General features: G+C 36.2%; 1 protein-coding gene across 2 annotated transcripts in view; it reads right to left on the bottom strand.

Annotated features, from left to right (window-relative positions):
- The window catches only part of LOC140168539 (myb-binding protein 1A-like protein), a 60,282-nt gene extending 39,263 nt beyond the window's left edge, over positions 1–21,019 (bottom strand). For both annotated transcript variants that reach the window (XM_072191941.1, XM_072191942.1), the window contains exons 1-7: positions 20,815–21,019; positions 4,298–4,402; positions 3,464–3,544; positions 2,962–3,033; positions 1,431–1,541; positions 968–1,090; positions 89–181 (exon numbers count right to left, since the gene is read on the bottom strand). In XM_072191941.1, coding sequence (XP_072048042.1) covers positions 89–181; positions 968–1,090; positions 1,431–1,541; positions 2,962–3,033; positions 3,464–3,544; positions 4,298–4,402; positions 20,815–21,003 — 774 coding nt within the window. In that variant the 5' untranslated portion in view covers positions 21,004–21,019. The remainder of the gene's footprint in view (positions 1–88; positions 182–967; positions 1,091–1,430; positions 1,542–2,961; positions 3,034–3,463; positions 3,545–4,297; positions 4,403–20,814) is intronic.
- Between the last annotated feature and the right edge of the window lie 115 nt (positions 21,020–21,134).

The raw sequence follows: 21,134 nt of genomic DNA, 5'->3' as shown, positions 1-21,134 counted from the left end.
ACTTCTTTTTGACCAATCGGCAGGTAGTTCTCATGGGGTTAACCCAATTTCCTATTGTAGAGATCAAACAGATTTGGAAGTGACTTACCACTAATATTCTGCCAATATGATGAAAGTTGGACTCGTCCAATACGTTGCTATGGCCCCAGTGAGACTGAACGAACTTGGGTTTAACAACATCCTATGAAACAAACAGAGAATAAGTTATTATGGCCCCAGTGAGACTGAACAAACTTGGGTTTAACAACATCCTATGAAACAAACAGAGATGATCATGAACTTTTATTAAACCACAAATTACGTAGGACAGTGACGCCACTTGCACACATGCATTAGTATTACCCAGTGTATGTGTGGTGTACACAGATTTGGGGTCAAAGGTCATTAAGGGGTTAATTCGTATAAAATGAAATACCTTCAAAAATTGTATTAGCTAAGAAAAACGAAGGACAGTAACGGTATGTTCACATATGAATTGTGGTTACCCAGTGTATATGTGGTTTTTTTTTTTCGGGTTCGGGTCAAAGGTCATTAAGGGGTCACTTCCGGTCTGAGACGAAAAATCTTCAAAATGCCCCTTCTGCCACAAATAACATGGCATAGAGATGCCACCTTCACACATGCATTGACATTAGCTAATATCTATGGGGTTTTCATATATTTTGGGGTCAAAGGTCATTAAGGGGTCACAACATGACTGTGTTTGTGGTCTAATGTCTAGTTTATTCTTATTCAGTTTAAGTATAATTCTGACAAGCAAAATTGCTTTTTCCACAAAAAATTAAGTTACTTTTGTGTGGAGATCCCCTCTATTTTAAATGAACAGAACTGTCAAACATTTACATTTGAACTACATTCTTAGAATGTGCATGTGAATTTGCACGATTGTAATTAATTTGCAACATCACAATTAGTACAGACCATAATTGTAAATAAAAAAACAAACGAAGAGAGTGTGCCTACTTACCGGGAATTGTTTTTGGCAGACGATGAGCAGAGCTAAGGTTTCAGCTGTAGTATCCTCCCATCCTACCTTCAATCTGGGTTTCAGCTTGGGCCACACATTGTCCAAAAACACATTTTCAGACGTCTGCCAGGATATCAAGGGGAACATAAAAAGATAAAAGTAATTGGGAGAGAGGGTGGCCTAATGGTTATATTAGGGTACTTGTCTTTGGTGCAGGAGGTCCCAGGTTCAAGCCCCGGCGGTAGAGATTTTATGTTTTTAATGACTCACTACTATATAGGCATAGGCAATGAGCATTGGTCATGTGTAAAGATATATCAATACTTCAGACCATTAATACGCATGACACACCATAGAAATAGATTCAATTATCCCTTTTTTTAAAGCGCCGACCCTGATTTTGGGTCGGTAGGTGGAGGGCAAGCAAACAAAAAATACTTTTGGCTTATCAGATCACGCTTACCTTACATATGACATCAATGACAGCTTTGCAGCAGAGTTCTTGCAGGTAGCTTTTGTGATCACAGAGTGTTAATAAGCTCTGAATCAACTCTACCGTGTATTTCTCATCACTCTGTTGAAATGCAAACACAATTACCAAGTTTAAAAAGTGCATTTATTACGTGCCTTCAATTTGTGCTAATCTGGAATGCTTTAAGGGCAGGGAAAGGGAAGAAAACATGGATCTCTAAATTATCCAAGGTATATAAAATTATATATGATTTTGCATATTTTCTATTTTAGTTGAAACCCATACTGGCATACTTCCTCTGTGGAAGATTTTAGCTCGATCTTCCACTGGGGACTATGGATTTCAAATGCAACAGCTGAATAAACAAAAACAATACATTTGAAGCCAACTGCACCAATTCTGCCCAATGGTCCCCTAAAATAGTGCTTGATGGAAAGTAGAATAGAAGTCTCAAGTCTGTAAGTCTATGGGAACCCTGAGGAAGGGGAATGATTTAGCTCTGTCTGCGTCAACATGTTATTCCCCTTCCTCCACCCACAGGGATTGTCTTTTGGAATTTGCAGGAGAGCATTAAATAGCTCTCCTGGAGCTTTCAAGGAGAGCATTTACAATAGACTGTAAAGAGAGAACAATCAACTAAAGACAGCGAAAAATCACTATCCTATATCAGATTTAAGGAGAGCAGTAGAGAGTGATTGCTCTCACTCTCCAGATAAAGCAGTGCCTGCATCCACCACCACTCATTCATTTGACATATCATGTCATATAAAAGATAAGATCCCATATACTCACAACACAGATGAGATCCCCTATTTTCCATAAAACACTGATAAATAATGACAAAAGCCAATTCATATCTGGTCCAAAATCAAAAATTTTGGTTTTAAAATGTAGACAAAAGTAAGAAGCAAAAACAAAATAATAGAAAACATAAAAAAATATCATAACTAAGATAGAGATACAAGCCTCGAAGACAGGTTCAGCGACCAATGGGCTAAACAAATTAACATACAAGGTCAACAATGTTAACATTTTCCAGGCCCGAATGAACCTCACCACATTTTTCTCACACAACTTATTCATGCCCAGCAAATATTCTACTGTATAATTCGGTCTATAAGGATATGCCTCTAAATGAGGATTTTTTTGACGAAAACATTATTTGGAGTTTGAGCAATTAATACTGATACAGGCGGCTGTACAAACATGTTACTGTAAGACCAAGCTATTCACCAGCGAAGTGGTTACATAACTCCTTGATAACTGGATCATGCACCTTTTGGAATTGGTAATCCCATAGACTTTGTGTTGCGATCATTAACTCAAAAGCGTGATCCAGTTGACATATACACGTAACACTTCGCTGGCAGAATGTAATGTTTTTGTGGAGGATGTCTGCCTTCTTTCGTCTCTTTCGTCAAAAAAAAACTCATTTAGAGGCATATGTGCTTGTACATGGATTCTACTGTATTTTGATTTGTACACTTAAGCAGATTGACTACAATTTTCCATTCATACTCACTCGTTGTAATCTCCCTGACTGGATGATTGCCAAATAGGCAAAAACCTGGCCAAATATGGAATCTCTTTCCTCCTGTAAACATAAAATAAGAAATGAGTCAAGGTAGCCATCTTATAGGAAGTGAGTCAAGGTAGCCACTGGTCACATTTGCTTGCTTGCTTGCTTGCTTGCTTGCTTGCTTGCTTGCTTGGGTTGACTCTCTTACATGTAGGTATCAATGTAGCTTAAATGCTTTTAAAAGTACAAGCCTAAAAGTGGTTGTGATGTACCACTTTTTGGCTTCTACCTTTAAAAGCATGTAAGCTACATTGATACCGATGCCACCAACAGAACGAGAAGATTTGCCCCTTCATTTTGCATACCACTTTGTCCAATTTTTTTCTCATTTCTTCACAAAATGCCAAAAAAAATGCAATGGATGTAGTACCCCCTTAACACCACTCCAACTCGCCTAGAACAAGAGACAGACAGACACCCAGACAGACAGACAGACAATACCAACCTTTTTTCCTTTGACAACAAGATGATCCTGTACCAGGGTCAAGATTTCATCCAACGAGATCCTAGGAACCTTCTCAAGAAGCTGTTAATGAGAGAGTAAGAGGGAAGATAATCATTTTTTATTACTTTATTTTGTAAATTAAATCTAATACTGGAACTAATTTGCAACTCACTTTGCTACGTTGCGTCCGAAAACATTGCAAATTAGTTCCAGTATTAGATTTAATTTACAAAATAATGTTTTGAACTACTGGATGAATAATCTACACCAAGATATTTTTCATTACTGTTGTGCTAATTTGAATAAATGCTAATTAATTATGCAAATATGCATATTAGAGGGCGCTAGACCATAATATATTAAAACATAATAGAAGTGTGATTTGTGAAGGCAAATGTCTACAAAATAAAAGTACCATGAACAATGAACATATTGGCAAAACATTACATTTAAAATTATTACCGGCACTGAGCCTTTTCTGTCATTTTAGGTCATTAACTATATTGATTAATGATAAAAACAGTAAGATACAAAGAAAATATAAGTATTATGAAAACCGTATGGCCGATTCAATTAGCTTCAAACAAAAAGCATATTGATCAGTGAACTTTGTCCAACTCAATTATTAAATCTGTTTTTAAAACATGATTAGACTAGGCTTAGAGTTTAAATCCCACAGGTTTTAATTTTTATACTACATTTGTACAAAAAACAAAAACACAAAAAAACTAAAACAAATCAAAACAAAACACCAAAAACCAAGTTTCACTTTTAATCAGTTTTACACGGGCGGTTAATATCTGTTTTCCGTTTTGAAATCTGACTCTTACTCACCTCAGCCAATACTGTGACATAGCCCAATCTGGCCCCCTTCCTTCCAGATGCCAATCCTTTCACAAGACGCTGAAGGGTGTACTCGACTTCAGAACAGTACAAAGTCTAGAATAAATAAAGCCAAACAAAAAAATATTGATTTTAAATAGTCGCTTAAGAATGCCTTGGAAATAAATAATTATTTACAAGTGGATATTCATACGTAGTGGTAGATAAAATGAAAAGAGTTACCTTTCAAAGCTGGATAAATTTGTACATTTTAATTACTGTTGCTTCAACATGTATTGAGCAGCCATGGACATATCAAATTAAGACGCATTGCTGAACTCGCTAGTCGATAAGCAATTTTTGAATGCACATTGCGATCCCGTTTTCCTTCATGGCTTAGGATATCCTACATGTAGACAAGATATCATCACAGCATCCAGTGTTCGAATTTAGGAAAAATAAATGGTTGTGCCACGGACAACCAGATTACAATTTCTGGTTGTCCGTCTAAGTTTTTGGTTGTCCGTAGGCCTACAAATGTGACTTTTGGCTAGATTTATGGTTGTCCGTCGGACAACCGAATCAGTATTTTTGGTTGTCCGGCGACTTTTTTAGTTGTCCCGGGCAACCGGACAACCAAAATTTCGAACGCTGACAGCATCACCATCTGCTGAAGGCGATAGTCGATCTAGTGAAAACATTCCAGCTGAGCCAAAAATAGTGCTTCAAGTTTTTTAACTCATTATTCAAATAATTATTTGTTCTAGTCCTCATTTACATGAAAAATGATTGTGTACCAGCATGACCGGTGATTGTTAAAATGTTTGACCCTGCACAGGACTAGAAATTTGGTTAGAATCCATTCTGGCAGAGATTATCCTAAACTTATTTGCATTCTGTCGGTCGGACATCCGGGCATGAACTGGCCGACAATAGCACTGGAGTGAATAACAACATTTGCGTTCACTGAACTCTGGAGTGTATCACAAGCTATCACACTATTGTGCCAGGTTCGACTCTCTGCAAATAAAAATATCCGATAAGTTGTTTTCACGCCAATGCATGAATGGATGTGACGTGGCCCGACCTAGAGAATAATATAACATTATATTTAGGGAAACCTGTTCTGTTGTAATTAGCATTTATTTAATTAGGCAATTTACATCTTTAAAACGTATCTTTTGTTTGGCCGAGTAAAAAAACAAACATGATAAGCGCCCCTCCCGCATCCCGCTCTCTTTGTTGAAGATTCTTAATTTTATTTTTATTTTCTAAAATTTCAGTTATAACTTTTTAATGAAGATGTTTGAGAAGTTCTATAGCCTTCTATAGCCTTAATACAAATATATTTATAAGAAACACTTCAGGAAAGTTTTGTGATCATATTATAGGAGCATTAAAGGGCAGGTCTATTGCAAAAACAAGTTTATCTCTATTCAAAGAGAATAATTATTCTCAACATTACAAGTTGACACTCATTGCAATTTTTTGCGTATTTCTCCTGAAAAAAGAGAAATTGTGCGGGTAAAGTTCGGGCTCGTACGTGTTCTTCCCCCGTTTGAAGCGGAATTTTCAAAGCAGCAGGCTATATGACGTAAGTAAATGAAGCGGACACTATATCAAGCTCTCATCATACAATCACAATCACTTTGACAAGTTTGACATTAGCAACAACCATGTGCATACATGTACATGCACAGATGCATGTAACTTTGACTCTGTGCATGTAGAATTTTGCCTGTGCGTGTAAAATTTTGTGAAAATCAGCCAATTTGGACTTAACATGGTTTATATGCTAGTCTCAGATTGATCACGCTGAAATTCGAAGCTCAAATTATTTTTTCATTTTTTAGCCCACATATTTCTCATGATATATGAATTGTAATATCACAAAAAAAGAAGCGGCTGATTTTATCCATAATTCCATGTGTTTAAAAACCATTAAATTTGTAATATTTAATTCAGACAGATTTTTTTTCTGTGAACAACAACAGTACCGTATACGTTCTGTGCATTGAGAATGTTTATAGTCCCTTCTCGCAAAGCAGGCACAGTCGTTTCATGATGTCAACTTTTTTCTATGTTAAATCTGTCTCATTCAAAGGAACTCATCGCTTAAGGTTATACAGAATTTTGAACTTTTGTGTAGGCAAATTGGCTGCACGTAGCCACCTAAAATATTTTGTTTTTCAAAAAATAAACATGGCAGGCCTAAAATCATACTTCATCTTATAGTTGACACTCGAATGATTATTACTGTAATACTTTTAACGTCATAGCTCATACACAAATGTACTTTGTAAGTGTTTCAATTTGTGTTCAATTTCATGAGCATGAGGTTTTTTGGGAAAGAGGCCAGGAAAATATGGGGAGAGGGTCCGATTTCATTGCGATTTTGTATATGTGTTACAAACAAACCAATGAAATAATGTACCTATTTATTCTTTCGATAGGTCCTCCTGATTTAAAACAGTAAGCTTACATGTTCACAGAATGTCAATGAAAATGATGGGGTAAATGTCGTCTTTTTTGCAACAACAATATTAATTTAGTGTGCCAATATATTGACACAATTATTCCTACATTATTTCTTTGAAGTATCAGCTAACACATGCATATCAAAATTTTATGAATCAGCTACGGAAACATTAAAAATAATTTATTTCATCTCAGCATATCAGGCCAAATGGTCCAAAATGGAGTTCTGAGATATCCACACATTTAGTTTCAAGTACTCACATTTTCTGCTATTTCACAGTATCAATTCACAATCCCATAATATTCCAGGTGCAGTGCTCCTGTATTACTACTGATAATCCTTACTGCATGGGAAGTATCAATTGATTTTCACAAAACTTGCAGAAATTGACAAATTTCTGCCAAAACTTCCACACTATCTATTATCATGTTCAAACCATGTGCTAACTTGTTTACAATGCTAGTTAGTGTTGCCAGGGCCAAGGTGATAGTACTTATTTTATTGATTTTGTCTAGTATAGTGCTGGTTGAATACTCATGCTCCACTGTGCATATGCTTCAGTGATTTTAGCAATCAAATGAAAATGATAGGGTTGCCAGTTCATGCACTGGAATAATAATCACTATAAGGGGCACATCACTAAATAAATGTCCCATTGAAATATATGTGAAAATACAATAAAGTAACTAGGTGCATAATAATTATGAGTCCTGGGGAGGGTAGAATGGGGGGGGGAGCAGGTTTTGGCAAACATTTACAGTGCATCTTTATAAGGCTTAGGAAACACTACAGAAACATTCAAATCTGCATCATAATATCTAGGCCATTTAAAGTGTCCACATTGGCAAAGTTAGGCTGGCCGAGAGCAGGGCCAGGGGAGGGTGACAGGAAATGTTGGCATACCTTTTAAAATCTAACCCACGGGCCCCCCCATGTATATTTGGGATTCCCACTTCCAAAGAAAATGATAGCCCCTCACACCTTCTCTTTCTTCCATGAGTTACACCAAATGCGGAAGGATTTAGTGTAGTGTCCCCTTAAAACAAGAACTGTCTTTAAAAAAGAATTAGTGCTGTGGGATATCTAGAGCAAATATTGATACACAAAAATAATTTAAAAAATACTTTGTTGATACAATTTTTTCAATCTACATCTCTGAGATGTTTAATATATACATATACTTCATAAATAAAAATTAAAAAACAAAAGACAAGTTGAGTGGAATTTTCACCCTCCGTAACCTTAAGTTGGTTTTTGCGGAATATTATCAATTTTAAACGTCTTATTTTCTCAAAAAAAAGAGTCATTTTCATTGTCCTCATATAGCTTGCCAATGATATGATGTTGTCCGAGCAATATCCTTTAAGCTATACATGTAACCTACCAGAAAAACAAAATAAAACAGACCACCTCCTTTTTTCCAATCCAAGTTGTCATGCAAAAGCGGACCACCAGTTTTTCACCATTTAAAAAAAAAAAAAAGTTCCTCCTTGTGGTCACTTATTGATACTCGCCTGTTGTGTAGAGCGTTAATATGATGCCGGATCAGTGACCAATTTAATGGCGGAACCCTTTTGTTCGAAACAATGGTACCACTTTTATGAAAAGCCTGTCGCAACTTCTAATCGGCATCAAAGGAACAAAGCATTATATAATCTATTGCGACTCTATTTCTATTGAAAGCTCTTTGGTCGGTCCCGTGTACATGCATATTTTCTCACAGTACTACACCCCTGGCCAATTTTGTGCATATTTTTGCATTTTTCTCAAAAATTATAGCGCATTGGTGACAGGTAAGATATGTATATTATAGGGGCAAAGACTACAACTACTGCACTGAAAATTCAGCAACTCAAGGCAAGTAGTCATTGATTTATTGATCAAATATTGGTTTTCCCTCATTTTTGACTGTAACTCCACAACTGTTGTCTGTGCTGAAATAAAATTTCCAGTGCAATAGTTGTAGACCTTGCCCCTATAATACATATCTTACTTGTCACCAATGCGCAGACATGCCAACTTTGAAATCCAGATTTCCGTACTCAGAAGAACAAAAATCCGTATTTTGCACCCTAAAACCGTATTTTTTAAATATGTACCTTTTGCATACCTGCCAACCCCAGAAACTCCAAAAGTAGAACACACAATTGAGAGGGAGCACTTGCGACTGAGCACCTAACGCCCGGGTCCAGGGGCCCACTTTACAAATTTGCAATCAAATTTGGCAATACCAAAGAACCATTCCATCAAAGTAATAAATCAATACAGAAAGATGCTTCCTTTACGAGTTATCACTCATTGAAAGTGCTACTTTGCTATACTTTACATGGAAAGCGGCCATCTTAAAGTCGTCATATTTCCTTAATTACATAACTGATCAAACTGATCCGGATATATGATGCACAGTTGAAAATTAATTTTTAAAAGATTTGGTGACCTCAGTCGACCTTTGACCTTGTATGTGACCTTTGACCTCACAAAATTGGATAAAGTATGTAGACCAAACAAATTGGGTTTTGTTACTTCTAATGTTGTTAGAAGCATGCTTTGTTAAAACGATTTCAAGTTCAGAAAATCATGATCATCATCATCTGAATCTGAATAAACAAAGTGGGAAAGCATCTTGTAGGCCTATACATATTTCTTTAATGTCCATGCATGGTGCGAAAGTCGGAAGTAAAAGGAGGTCCGAAACCTTCTTGTAGGTTTATTCTTTTGCACCAAGAGAGCTAAATAGTTAACTAAATACCTTCAGAAGACATAGCATTAGGTGGTTAATAAAAAATATTAATGTGCATGAAAAATCTGCAAGTCAGAAGAAAATTATTTTGGAAAGCATCTTGTAGGCCTATTAAATATTTCTTTAATGTCCATGCATGGTGCGAAAGTCGGATGTAAAAGGAGGTCGGAAACCTTCTTTTATGCTTATTCTTTTGCACCAATAGAGCTAAATAGTTAACTAAATACCTTCAGAAGACATAGCATTAGGTGGTTAATAAAAAACATTAATGTGCAAAAAAAAATCTGCAAGTCGGAAGAAAATTATTTCGGAAAGCATCTTGTAGGCCTATTAAATAATGATTTTTTAATGTGCATGCATCACCGAAAGTCGAGAGAAAAACGATGTAGGCAACCACTTTAACAGACCAAGAAAGTGGTCAAATGATACCAGTAATTCAGTCGGTAGTCTAATCTTGCAGCTGTTTATCTTTTTAAGACACAACATTTTATTATTTTGGTCAAAATTCTGGAATACCGTATTTTTTTGGGGGTGACCGTACTACCGTATTTATCACGTTTTATCAGACAAAATACGGTGAAACCGTATTAGTTGGCATGTCTGAATGCGCTATAATTTTTGAGAAAAATGCAAAAATAGGCACAAAATTGGCCAGGGGTGTAGTACCCCCTTAATGTAGTGTACACGTTAAGGGGGTACTATTTTTGCATTTTTCTCAAAAATTATAGCGCATTGGTGACAGGTAAGATATGTACATATTGTAGGGGCAAAGACAACAACTACTGCACTGAAAATTCAGCAACTCAAGGCAAGTGGTTAAATCATTCCAGCCCAGTTCAATAATTTTGGCACCATACCTCTTAGATTTTGCTCAAATTTGAAATAAAGGTGCATTCAAGGTTAACTAAGATAAGTCCGAAAGGAAAAATTCTAATTCACTTGTGTTTTCTACTTTTGGCTCGTCAAAGATCGTCCGTCAAGGCCAAAAATGGGGCTTTTCTATGTTAAAGAAAATGCAAAGGCACTTTGAATGTGCTATATGATATCTGCTTACATCTACAGCCTATGACCTTCTTTTTTGGTGAATTGGTAAAACTGCTGATACACATGATGAACAAAAAACAACGGGCTCTGTCATTGCTTTTGTTTATATTTTACGGGGGGCCAAACTTGGCCCCCTGAAAAGTCTCAAAGTTTGACATGTCATTTTTAGAGACCCAGGGGGATTAAATAAAGACCACTATTAGTGTATATTTGATGTAGTTGCATTCTTTAGTTGCCCATGGCAAGATTAAGGCACATTTGAAACTTTTTTGTGACCCCAATAGTCGGACAGGGGCCCCCAATATCGCTCCAGCCCATTTTTGACCAAAAATGAACCATTTTCAAGGGGTGAAAATGCAATGTGGGATAGGTGGTAGATTTTTTAAAACAAGATATTCTTTTATTATGGGACTCAATATTATTAAGGAATCAAAAACTTTTCTAGGGTCTTGCATCATTAGATATGAAATCGCACACTCAAAATGGGCTTAGAGACCGGAAATTATACCATTTTATCATGGCTCGGAACATAAAGCCATTCAATTTGAACAACTAGTGACAATAAAGGGTGACTAGGTGTTGCTAAGTAGCATTTTTGTGTTGTATGTTGATCATTTAAATAGTGTTAAAAGGATTGGATGCATGGGGGTACTTACATTTTTAGATTGACCTCCCTGAATTAGGCTCAAATTCCTGCGCGCGCCCCAAAATGGCCCAATTATCATGAACTCGTAACAATATGTCTTTTCCTCTCAGCCACCATGTACATGTATGTAAAAACAAGTATGAATAATAAGTATTGCTAAATGGCATATTATGGTTTTATATAGATCATATAAATATAACATACATGTATAGGATGGGATGTATTGGGATACTTAAATTCTGAGTTTGGACCCCCTAAAATGAGCCTAAATCCCACAAATCATCCACTTGATACAAACTCTGAACTAAAACCCACTTTCATTATGCTACTTCTGAAAAACATGGATGACAAAGTATTGCTAAATAGCATTTTTGTGGTTTACATAGATCAAATAAATACAACAAAACAGATTTTATGTCTTGGGATACTTAAATTCTGAGTTTGGACCCCTAAAATGGGCCTAAATAGGCGTAAATTCCACAAAATGGCCGTTTTTTGGATTTAGGCCTATTTTAGGGTGGTCCAAACTCAGAATTTAAGTATCCCAAGACATCCAATCCTTTTTGTTACATTTATTTGATCTACATGTATATAAACCAACAAAATTGCTATTTGGCAACACCCAGTCATCCATGTTTTTGAGCAGCGGCTTATTGAAAGTGGGTTTTAGTTCCGAGATTGTATAAAATGGGTGATTTGTGGGATTTAGGCCTATTTTAGGGGGTCCAAACTCAAGAATTTAAGTATCCCAAGACATCCAGTCCTTTTTGTTAAATTTATTTTTTGATCTAAACCACAAAAATACTATTTAGCAACACCTAGTCATCCATGTTTTTCAGAAGCGGCTTGTTGAAAGTGGCTTTTAGTTCTGAGATTGTTACAAAATGGGCGATTTGTGGGATTTCTACCCTTTTTAGGGGGTCTAAATTCTAGAATTGGGCAGGGGTGTAGTACCCCCTTAAAGAACATCACAGGCTATTCGAAAAGAGCAGGGATCATCCTGGTACTGTTGACTGTACTTAAAAAATACACTGACACTCATCTACTCTACAGAGGTGTAAGCGAGGTAACGATCCACTCCCTGAAAAACATGCGAGCCAAAGGGCGGGCAAAGGCGAGCACCTCGCCAAATTTCCGGAAGTGCACGGGGCTTGTCCGGGGAATAGGCTGCAGGGTATCACCCCCTCAAAATTCTTATTTTTTTTGCTCTTTTTATGACGAATTATCATCATCTAATTTTTTATTTTTACATTTCAGGAATTTTTTTTTATTTTGGCCACATTTCCGGAATTCCGGGAATTTCCGGAAGACTTACACCGCTGACTCTAGGTTCCAGAGTAAAAAAATAAGTACAGCTTGTCTAGTCTGTACGCAGTGCGGTAATACTCATACATATGAGGGAGGCACTTATAAGGAAGAAGGAGAAGTGATCTATTCTATCATTGATTACCGTATTCGATCCAATAACCGCCCATGCCCCAATAAGCGCCCACCCAGCGACTTTGCAACAAACACAATATGAAATTATTAACCGCCCATCCAATGTTGTCAAAATACCTCCAGTAAGCTTACCTGTCGAGTGAATTTACATGCATCAAAAGTATCCGAAATGTGCACCAAAATTAAATTATGAAGCTATTTCATAGTGGGCAGATGTATAGATATTAAAACCACCTGCAAATGCCTTTAAAAGGCCAAGTTTGAGGATTTTCTAACTCAAAATCGTATGTTCCGGCATCGGCTATCTTTACTTATAGTTATAGTGCGCCCTCAAAAACATTGTCAATATAATAATTATATAGACACACTTTGTGAGGGCGCACTAACTGCATACTAAACTGCGCACTAAACTAAATACTTTCAGACGGTGATTGATGACTAAAAACAATGTAAAAAATAAGCGCCCACCCAAAATGACTTTGTTAAGCGCCCTGGGCGCTTATTGGAATGAATACGGTACATTCAATTTCATGTTATCACTGTTATATTAAGGGGGTACTACACCCCTCGATAAATTTGTGTCTATTTTTGCATTTTTCTCAAAAACTAATAACACAGTGCTAACAAAAGTTATATATGGTAAATTCCAAGCAACCTCGCCCAAATTGTCAAAATTTAAAAATCAAGTCAAGTATGTGATTTTGGTCTCATATTGTAGCTAAAAAGCTATATTTTCTGAAAACATACTTTTTAGGAGGAAATGGTGTCCATTGTTAGAAAAACATCCTAATTTGCATAAATTTGCATATTCTTGACTGGTAAAAGCAGCAAAACTAAAAACACAGCAACTGCTCTGTACTGTAAAATTTTGGAAACAAATTATGCATGTGAATATAAAGTTTATAAGTAGCTCAAAATATAAACACCAGAAATTTTCAAATTTTATAACGTATAGCTTCGTCAGCATTGTTTGAGTACCAATTTTACGATTAAAAGCATCATTCTGCAACGCAAAAGTATCATTTATTACCACTGCAATTTTAAAATAAGGTTGATTTTCATTGAAACTAGAATGCAAAGCAAATTTATTCATCCTTATCCAATGACCCAAAAATAATTTTCAAAAAGACTAATTTGCGGCGGTAGCGACCAATTAAAGTTGCATCATTCCGCAACGTTGCGGAATGATGCATAATTCATAATGTGCCCGTTTGAAAAAAAATATTCACAATTTTGGGTTAGAACTTTCTGAAATGCATTGCACAGAATTATCTTTACAGTAATTGATGTTTCAGCATTGCCTGAACCATTGTAAGTGACATAACTCCACAAAACCCCTGCATCATTCCATAACGCCATAAGGATTCATGGATTGCAAGGATTTTTTTCTTTAAATTTACGATAAAATAAAAACAGTGATGATTATTTCTTGATAGATGGTGATAGTTGTTATGTTACATCCTATGGCTAACACCCAGTGCTAAATTTCACTTCCAAGAATTTTAGACTAGCAAAATGTTGACATAATTTGAGTTTCAAAATGTGACCATGCAACACAAGTTATCTGATTTAAAAAAATCGGTGATAAATATTTTTGGATAAATATTGATATTTGTCAGCTAACATAAGTAGCCAAGTATATAAAACACAATTTACTCAAATTTATTGATCTATTTATTTTTATTTTCAAACATGGACTGCTTTTCATTTTCTATGGGATTTTACACACAGCATCATTCCGCAACGCTCCTTGCATCATTCCGCAACGTGACCTAGTGTCGGAAAATTTGGCATAAAGAGACGATGCCCAAATTTTTTTTAAATCGATACTGACAATTGTCAGTTTACATCCTAAGCTTTAGATTAAGGGGGTACTACACCCATTGATTTTTTTTTTTTTTTTTTTTATTTTGTGAAGAAATTACAAAAAAAAATTGGACAAAGTGGTATGCAAAATGAAGGGGCAAATCTTCTCGTTTTATTGGTGGCATCGGTATCAACGTAGCTTACATGCTTTTAAAAGTAGAAGCCAAAAGGTGGTACATCACTGATGATTTAAATTCACTTCATTTTGGAAAGCTTAATATCAACGGATTTCGTTAAAATTTTGGATATGTGTTGCTAACACGTTAGGGAAATAAAGTTGATATGTAAAATGGGAATAAGTGGTTCCTGATTTCTTTTATGACTTCATGAACTTGGTGCTCCACAACTATCAAAAAAGGAACTGGTTAAAATGCTTCTATTTTCAATGTTGAGCTATATTTTGTATTTTTAACTTGCGACATTATTTCACTGAAACTTAATTAAGCCATAGGTAACAGGTTACCACAACCATACTACAGCAATGTTGAAAAAATTGTATTTCTTGTCACCTATACCACCATATTGGGTAGTTTTCCGTAAGCTTAGCTTTTGTGATTTTGGTAACTATTTTATATTTATTTGTGAAATCCATCTCAACTAGGCATTCTAAATTGTACTCACCATTTACATCCCAAGGTATATTAGTATATCCACCTTGCACTTCTCGATATATATCCAGTTAAAGACAGAATATCAAAATTATTCCTCATTATGATACATTTTGTATCACAGACTCTCACATGTGTATTCAAAATTGATGCTTAAATTTGACCTGAACCAATTGACTTATAACCTGACATACGGTGACCTAATAGCCTTTTCTTCTCCTAACAACACATCAATAACAACATCAATATCAAATTGACTAATGACTATGCATCTATTGTGTAAGTGTTTATTTAATTTATTCAGTGTTATATATTTTGCAAGCACCACTAGATTTTCTATAGAGAGTATAACAAAGGATTTAATGTATTCTATTCATGTACCCTACTTGAACATGTTGAAAAGAATAAATTATGGTTTGTTATGAAACACGCATCTGAGTTACCAGGATACGGTAAACAAAAAATATATAGGGCTAAAATGACTTACTATACAATGGTTTAAAAACACCTTTTTATTTATTTTTTAAATTTTTTTTATTTCACATGATCCGTGCATATATCGCCTCGCTATAAATGAAAAAATATTTTTTAGACCAATCAAACCAATATATGGGTGTAGTACGCCCTTAAGTGGCAAATTTAATATCTCAGATTACTAAACTCACAGAGTTTGTCAAAAATGTTTTAGTGCAAAAAATACTGGTCCCGTGCATCATTCCAAGAACGCTTAACTTTGCATATGCAAATTAGGAAATTAGGGTGGTTTGGAAAAGTTTCTCCTACCTTAATCATTCACTAACCAAAAATACTTTAACATTATGCTATTCACCTTGTGCTGTTAATACATATTTGGCTGCTGCATCAAAAAGAAATTCGCATAAAGGCAGTTTGCATCATTCCATAGAACGCTTGAATTGCCCATATATTATAGGGCAAGGAATCTAATTACTACACTGGAATTTCAGGGACCCAAGTCAAGCGGTTTGTTATTTATGACAAGAAATAAGGTACCGCTAGGATGTACCTCGTTTCCTATCATATATACTGAACCCGCTTGTCTTGAGTCACTGAAATTTCAGTGTAGTAATTGGATTCCTTGCCCCAATAATATACATAGCTTTTGATACCAGTGTGTTATTATTTTTTGAGAAAAATGCAAAAATAGTCACAAATTTACCACAGGGGTGTAGTACCCCCTTAAACTGAGTATTTCGTGATCCTAGCATCCTCTATTTATGTCATTTTTCATTAGATATCCACGAAAAAAACCTATTCCCACAATTTCAGTTGATTCCGATTTTGCGTTTGCGAGTTATGCATGCTTAGGTGTCTTACACTGCTCCATAGACAATGCGTTGTAATTTCGTTCTGGTGCACCAGAACGAAATTCAAATTTTACGATATCTTTGCTAAACGAATTAATCTGCAAGAAATATTTTGTACATAAACATGTAGCCAGAGGTTTCCAGTGATATAAAAATCTCAATTTTTTTTGAGAAAAGTGGTGGGATGAGGCTAGCCCTAGAACTCTGGCCATAGTATCCGTTTTTACTTCCACTAGGGCCAGAGGCACTTACATTGACAAATTTGTTGGAGATGCTTGAACGATCCAGTACAAAAAATCAATGCTTGATTGAACCAAAACAAATGTGTGTCAGGTCACTAATTAACATGATAAAACCCACTTGAGAACACACAATCGCCAGTCATTTCTAAAGATGCATTTATACTCAATCGCTTTTGCAGAAATCTGAATCGCATACGCATGATCAGTGTACTAAATCGCCGTCGATTTGCCTGCTGAGCATGCGCATGAATCGCTGTTTTTCAAAAGCGACACATAGGCCTATATTGACACCCTCTGTCGGTCAACGTTCTCTAGAATTTAGTGCTGTAATCGATTGTCGTAAGTATCGATAGTCGGAAAATACATAGACTTCCGACATGTCGAAACACTCAATGTCAGTATCGATACACAAACGACATGGCACACATGCTTAGATTATCTCAAATTGCGGATTTGCAATACCACTTTCGTTTGTTTGATGCATGATCCATGTAGTTTTAGCTGTTAGGCTTCAATACACTTGTTGTTAACTTGTTTCTGGAACTTACTGATAATAAAATTGGTAAACTCAAATCCGTGTTTCAAACTGCGTGAGTATCGATAATAGTATCGACATGTCGGATGTTTGCCTCCCGACATATCGATACCCAGAAAGCTTATCGATTACAGCACTACTAGAATTGCACACATAACTTGTGCAGTTAACGACAATGATTCAGTCTGATGATGAGTAACCTATGGGTATAAACACAGCTTTACACAATGACTAATTTACATAGCCTATAAGCACAAAAGACCCGTGTTCATGTACCGTTACTCAGCCAAACACGGCAGAGTAGGTCCCGGATGTTCGGTACTTGTTCCTATCTCGTCAACGTTATACCTTTCCAACAAGGAAAGAGATACGAAAAGTGAACGTCTAGATGAGGCTGTGGATCACGAAATGCCCATTATTACTAGCAGGATACCCGCGCTTCGCACGGGTCCCCGCTAGATGAGTAAATGGGAGCGTTCACTATCAGGAAGATTTTCTGAACAGGTACCGTACACAATGTAGAATCATTGAAAGGTACATTTTATTTAAATATAAATCTGTCTCTTCTTACATTTTCTTTTTTAGTTTCTTCTCCTTAGCTTGTGATTTTCCGTTTCCATGTTATTTATTTATTTAAAACCCTGTTCCCATTATTTTCTAAATCTGTTCTTTCTTACATTTCCCTTTTAGCTGTTTTTTATTTGCCGCTTGTGATTTCCCGTTTCCATGTTTTTTATTTAATTCTGATCTCAATATTTTAGCTCCTTTTTTTCCTTACATTTCCTGATTAGTTTCTTTCCTTCTTTGTTTCATTTAGTTACTTTAACTAGTGATAGGCTGTACAGCCCAAAAAAAGGGGTGATGTTGGAAAAAGCTTAAGGTACTAGCTGAATTGAAGCAGCTAATCCTTCTGAGCATTTTGACACCTTTAAAAAAAAAATCGGTTGAAAAATGAGACAGTGCGGGCCAAAAAACTACGCACAAGGGAGATTTCTTGGGACCCCCCCTGTTTTTCACTATTTTGACAATTATGGGCATTTTCTTTGCTGTTTGTTGGATTCTAATGACTATTTACATGATTTTGGGTCCCTGGATATATTTATGCAATTTTTACACAAATCGTATGTTTTGATGCAAGTTTAAGAGCTAATTTCGGATGTGAGGGCGCTGTTCAACATAATAGCCGTTACGTATCCCCCCTACTGAAATTTTATAATTTTTTATTATCAAATCAAAGTTACTGATAAATAACAGCATCTGTCCAAATTTGAACATTCAACCTCATTTCACTTGTGCGTGGTAACCATTTGAAAATGTGTAGAGACGCTTCCATTGACTTACATGTGATACAAAGTTCGTTGACCCCTGTATATTGCTATGGGCAGGTTACCCCTGTATTAAAAATTAGCGCCACGGTCACACCAAATGTGACAAATGACTGAAAATTTCAGAATATGGATGATTAATGATTATCTCTAGTATGATTAACTTAAAAATAAAAAATGGCTGCGAAAGGGGTCACTAAAGGATAAAGCGCCTCACAGCCTAATTTTGCCCCAAACCGTTAATTTTAAGGACACATAAAAGTTTCATTTGACACAAAGTGCATAAATGACCTTCCTGGACCTAAAACTATGTAAGTAAATACCAAAAATGCATTACATAATCCTTAATGTGATAAAATTCCCTTAAAACTAGAAAATAGAGGTCAAACCGCCCCCCCTTTGTGTGTCGTTATTTGGCCGGCACCGTCTCAATTTTTGGCCGATTTCAATAAAATTGGTGTCAAATTACTCAGACCAACAAGCTGCATCAAATAAGCTGGTACCCTAAGCTGTTTGCAACTACACCCTTATACAGCCTATGTATGACTACTTTAACCCGGGATTACTTGTACCTTTTTTGTCCTTATTTTAATTAAATTTTTCTTTATAGTACCGCTTCATGTTGTTTATACAACAAACGTCTTTTTCCCGTATTTATTACGTCCTCTCATAGCGTGTCTGCGGACGTGTTCACCCGCATAATCCTGTGACCCGTCCATGTATCTTTTTGTCCTTTATTTTTCCTTCTTTCCGGATTATCATGTCCACTGGTCTCTGGCTCGCAAGTCGCGAGGCTCTGCGCCATTGGCGTAGTGCGCATTATGCACGCGGCGCTGACGCGCTGCCAACCAGCTGCAGTGACAAGTAGGCTGGCAACTGTAGAGGGCGAGATGGCCGAGTGGTTAAGGCGTTGCGCTGCCGGCCGGGAGATACGATCGACGAGGGTTCGAGCCTTGGGCTTGCCTTAGGTGACAATTCTCTTCCCTCCCAAAAAGTTCCTATATGGTCAGGAATCCTTCAATTCAGTTCAGTTATTTAATTTCAGAATTTAATTGAAGAATTTCTTCTCGCCCCCATACATTGCTTATCACGTGCAGATATAGGTAGTGTATGTGCTTCGTCCGTGATTCGGAAGTCACGTAAAGCCGTTGGTCCCGTGTACAGGAAGAGTCAAACCCTGTGCACGTTAAGTTAGACATGATCACATTTTGAACATGTGAGGGCGGGCTTCATTAAGCTTACTTGTGCACCAAGATCCTGTCTTAACTGTGTAATCCAATAGGAAAATGAAGAAAATTTGGATTTTGACCCTCAAAACTCCAATGAATTTTAGAAAATCTGCATTTGAATAATATTTGATACTATCAAGTAATGAAAGCCACATTTCATGAAACATTTGCGAACGTTTTGTAAAATGGCCCTTCGTGCTCAAAAATTTAGCCATAAAATACATACACACATGTTATGACATAGGAAGCCATTGATAATGCTGGGACACACAATTTGGCCCATTTTGGGACATTCAGGCGAGCATACTTTTCCTCATAACATTGCCAATTATAGGCCTACATAATGTACATGATTGACCCCTCATTTTTTAAGTTAAATGATTCTCTTTTTAATGAAAGCAATTTTAGATGAATTTATTAAATTTAAAAATTTTATGAACATGCCTAGTTAAGTGTCGGAGCTATTCGAAAGAGAAGGGGACCATCCCCGGTTCTGATATCTGCAATCAATCCTAGGTTCCAGGATCGTGCATAGGTAAAAAAAAAAACTGTGCATCGTTAAGCCCGTGCGACAATACTCAATTTGAGGTATGCACGTTTATAGGAAGAAGAAGAAGAAGATTTTCATAACAACCCTGTTTTTACCCATATTTTCAATGTTTTTGCAGCCAATTCTTGACCGTTTTCAACCAAATAAAGTTTAAACACGTTCCCGTATATTCCCCGATCTCCCGTATGAATTTGGCGACATTTGGATCGAAACTGACGGAGCCTTTGATTATCCCACACACATAGTCACAACATTCCCCTATTTATAGATCAGACATGTATGTATTTTTTTATTCAGCCTTTTTTTACAGGTGATTTTTAAATGGTATTTTTTGTGCATGTGCTGCTTTTTTTACTTTTCCATGTGCAGCGCTTTCATAACTTTTAAAAGGCTTATCAGTTTGTATATACTTATAATGTACATTTATATAATGTTTCACAAATTCATGAAGTCACTAAACCTTACGAATTCAACAGCCATGTCACAATTATAACACTTACCGAAGCACCACTCTTGTTGTGCTGTTTTTGTTTTCGTATCACAATTTCAAAAAGATCACTAGCACCTTGCAGTCTAACATTGTCATTAGGGTCTGCCAATCGCCAAAATGTACCCAACAAAGCCTTGTCTTGCTCTTGTTCTTGTGTATTTTGGTTCGGTTTTCCCACGTGTGTATCAACAGCGGCCATTTTGGAAATCAGCTGTGGCGACCACACGCCTTTCTCCAGTAATCAAGAAGGTGATTTAAATGCAATATACTTTTAAATAAGTGAATTTTTTCATATAAATTGATGTATTAATTATATAAATTAGTATCGTT

This window comes from Amphiura filiformis, chromosome 13 (assembly GCF_039555335.1).
Source record: "Amphiura filiformis chromosome 13, Afil_fr2py, whole genome shotgun sequence".
NCBI classification, from domain to species: domain Eukaryota; kingdom Metazoa; phylum Echinodermata; class Ophiuroidea; order Amphilepidida; family Amphiuridae; genus Amphiura; species Amphiura filiformis.
Note: the sequence above shows the minus strand (reverse complement) of the source record. Positions and strands in the feature narration are given on the sequence as shown.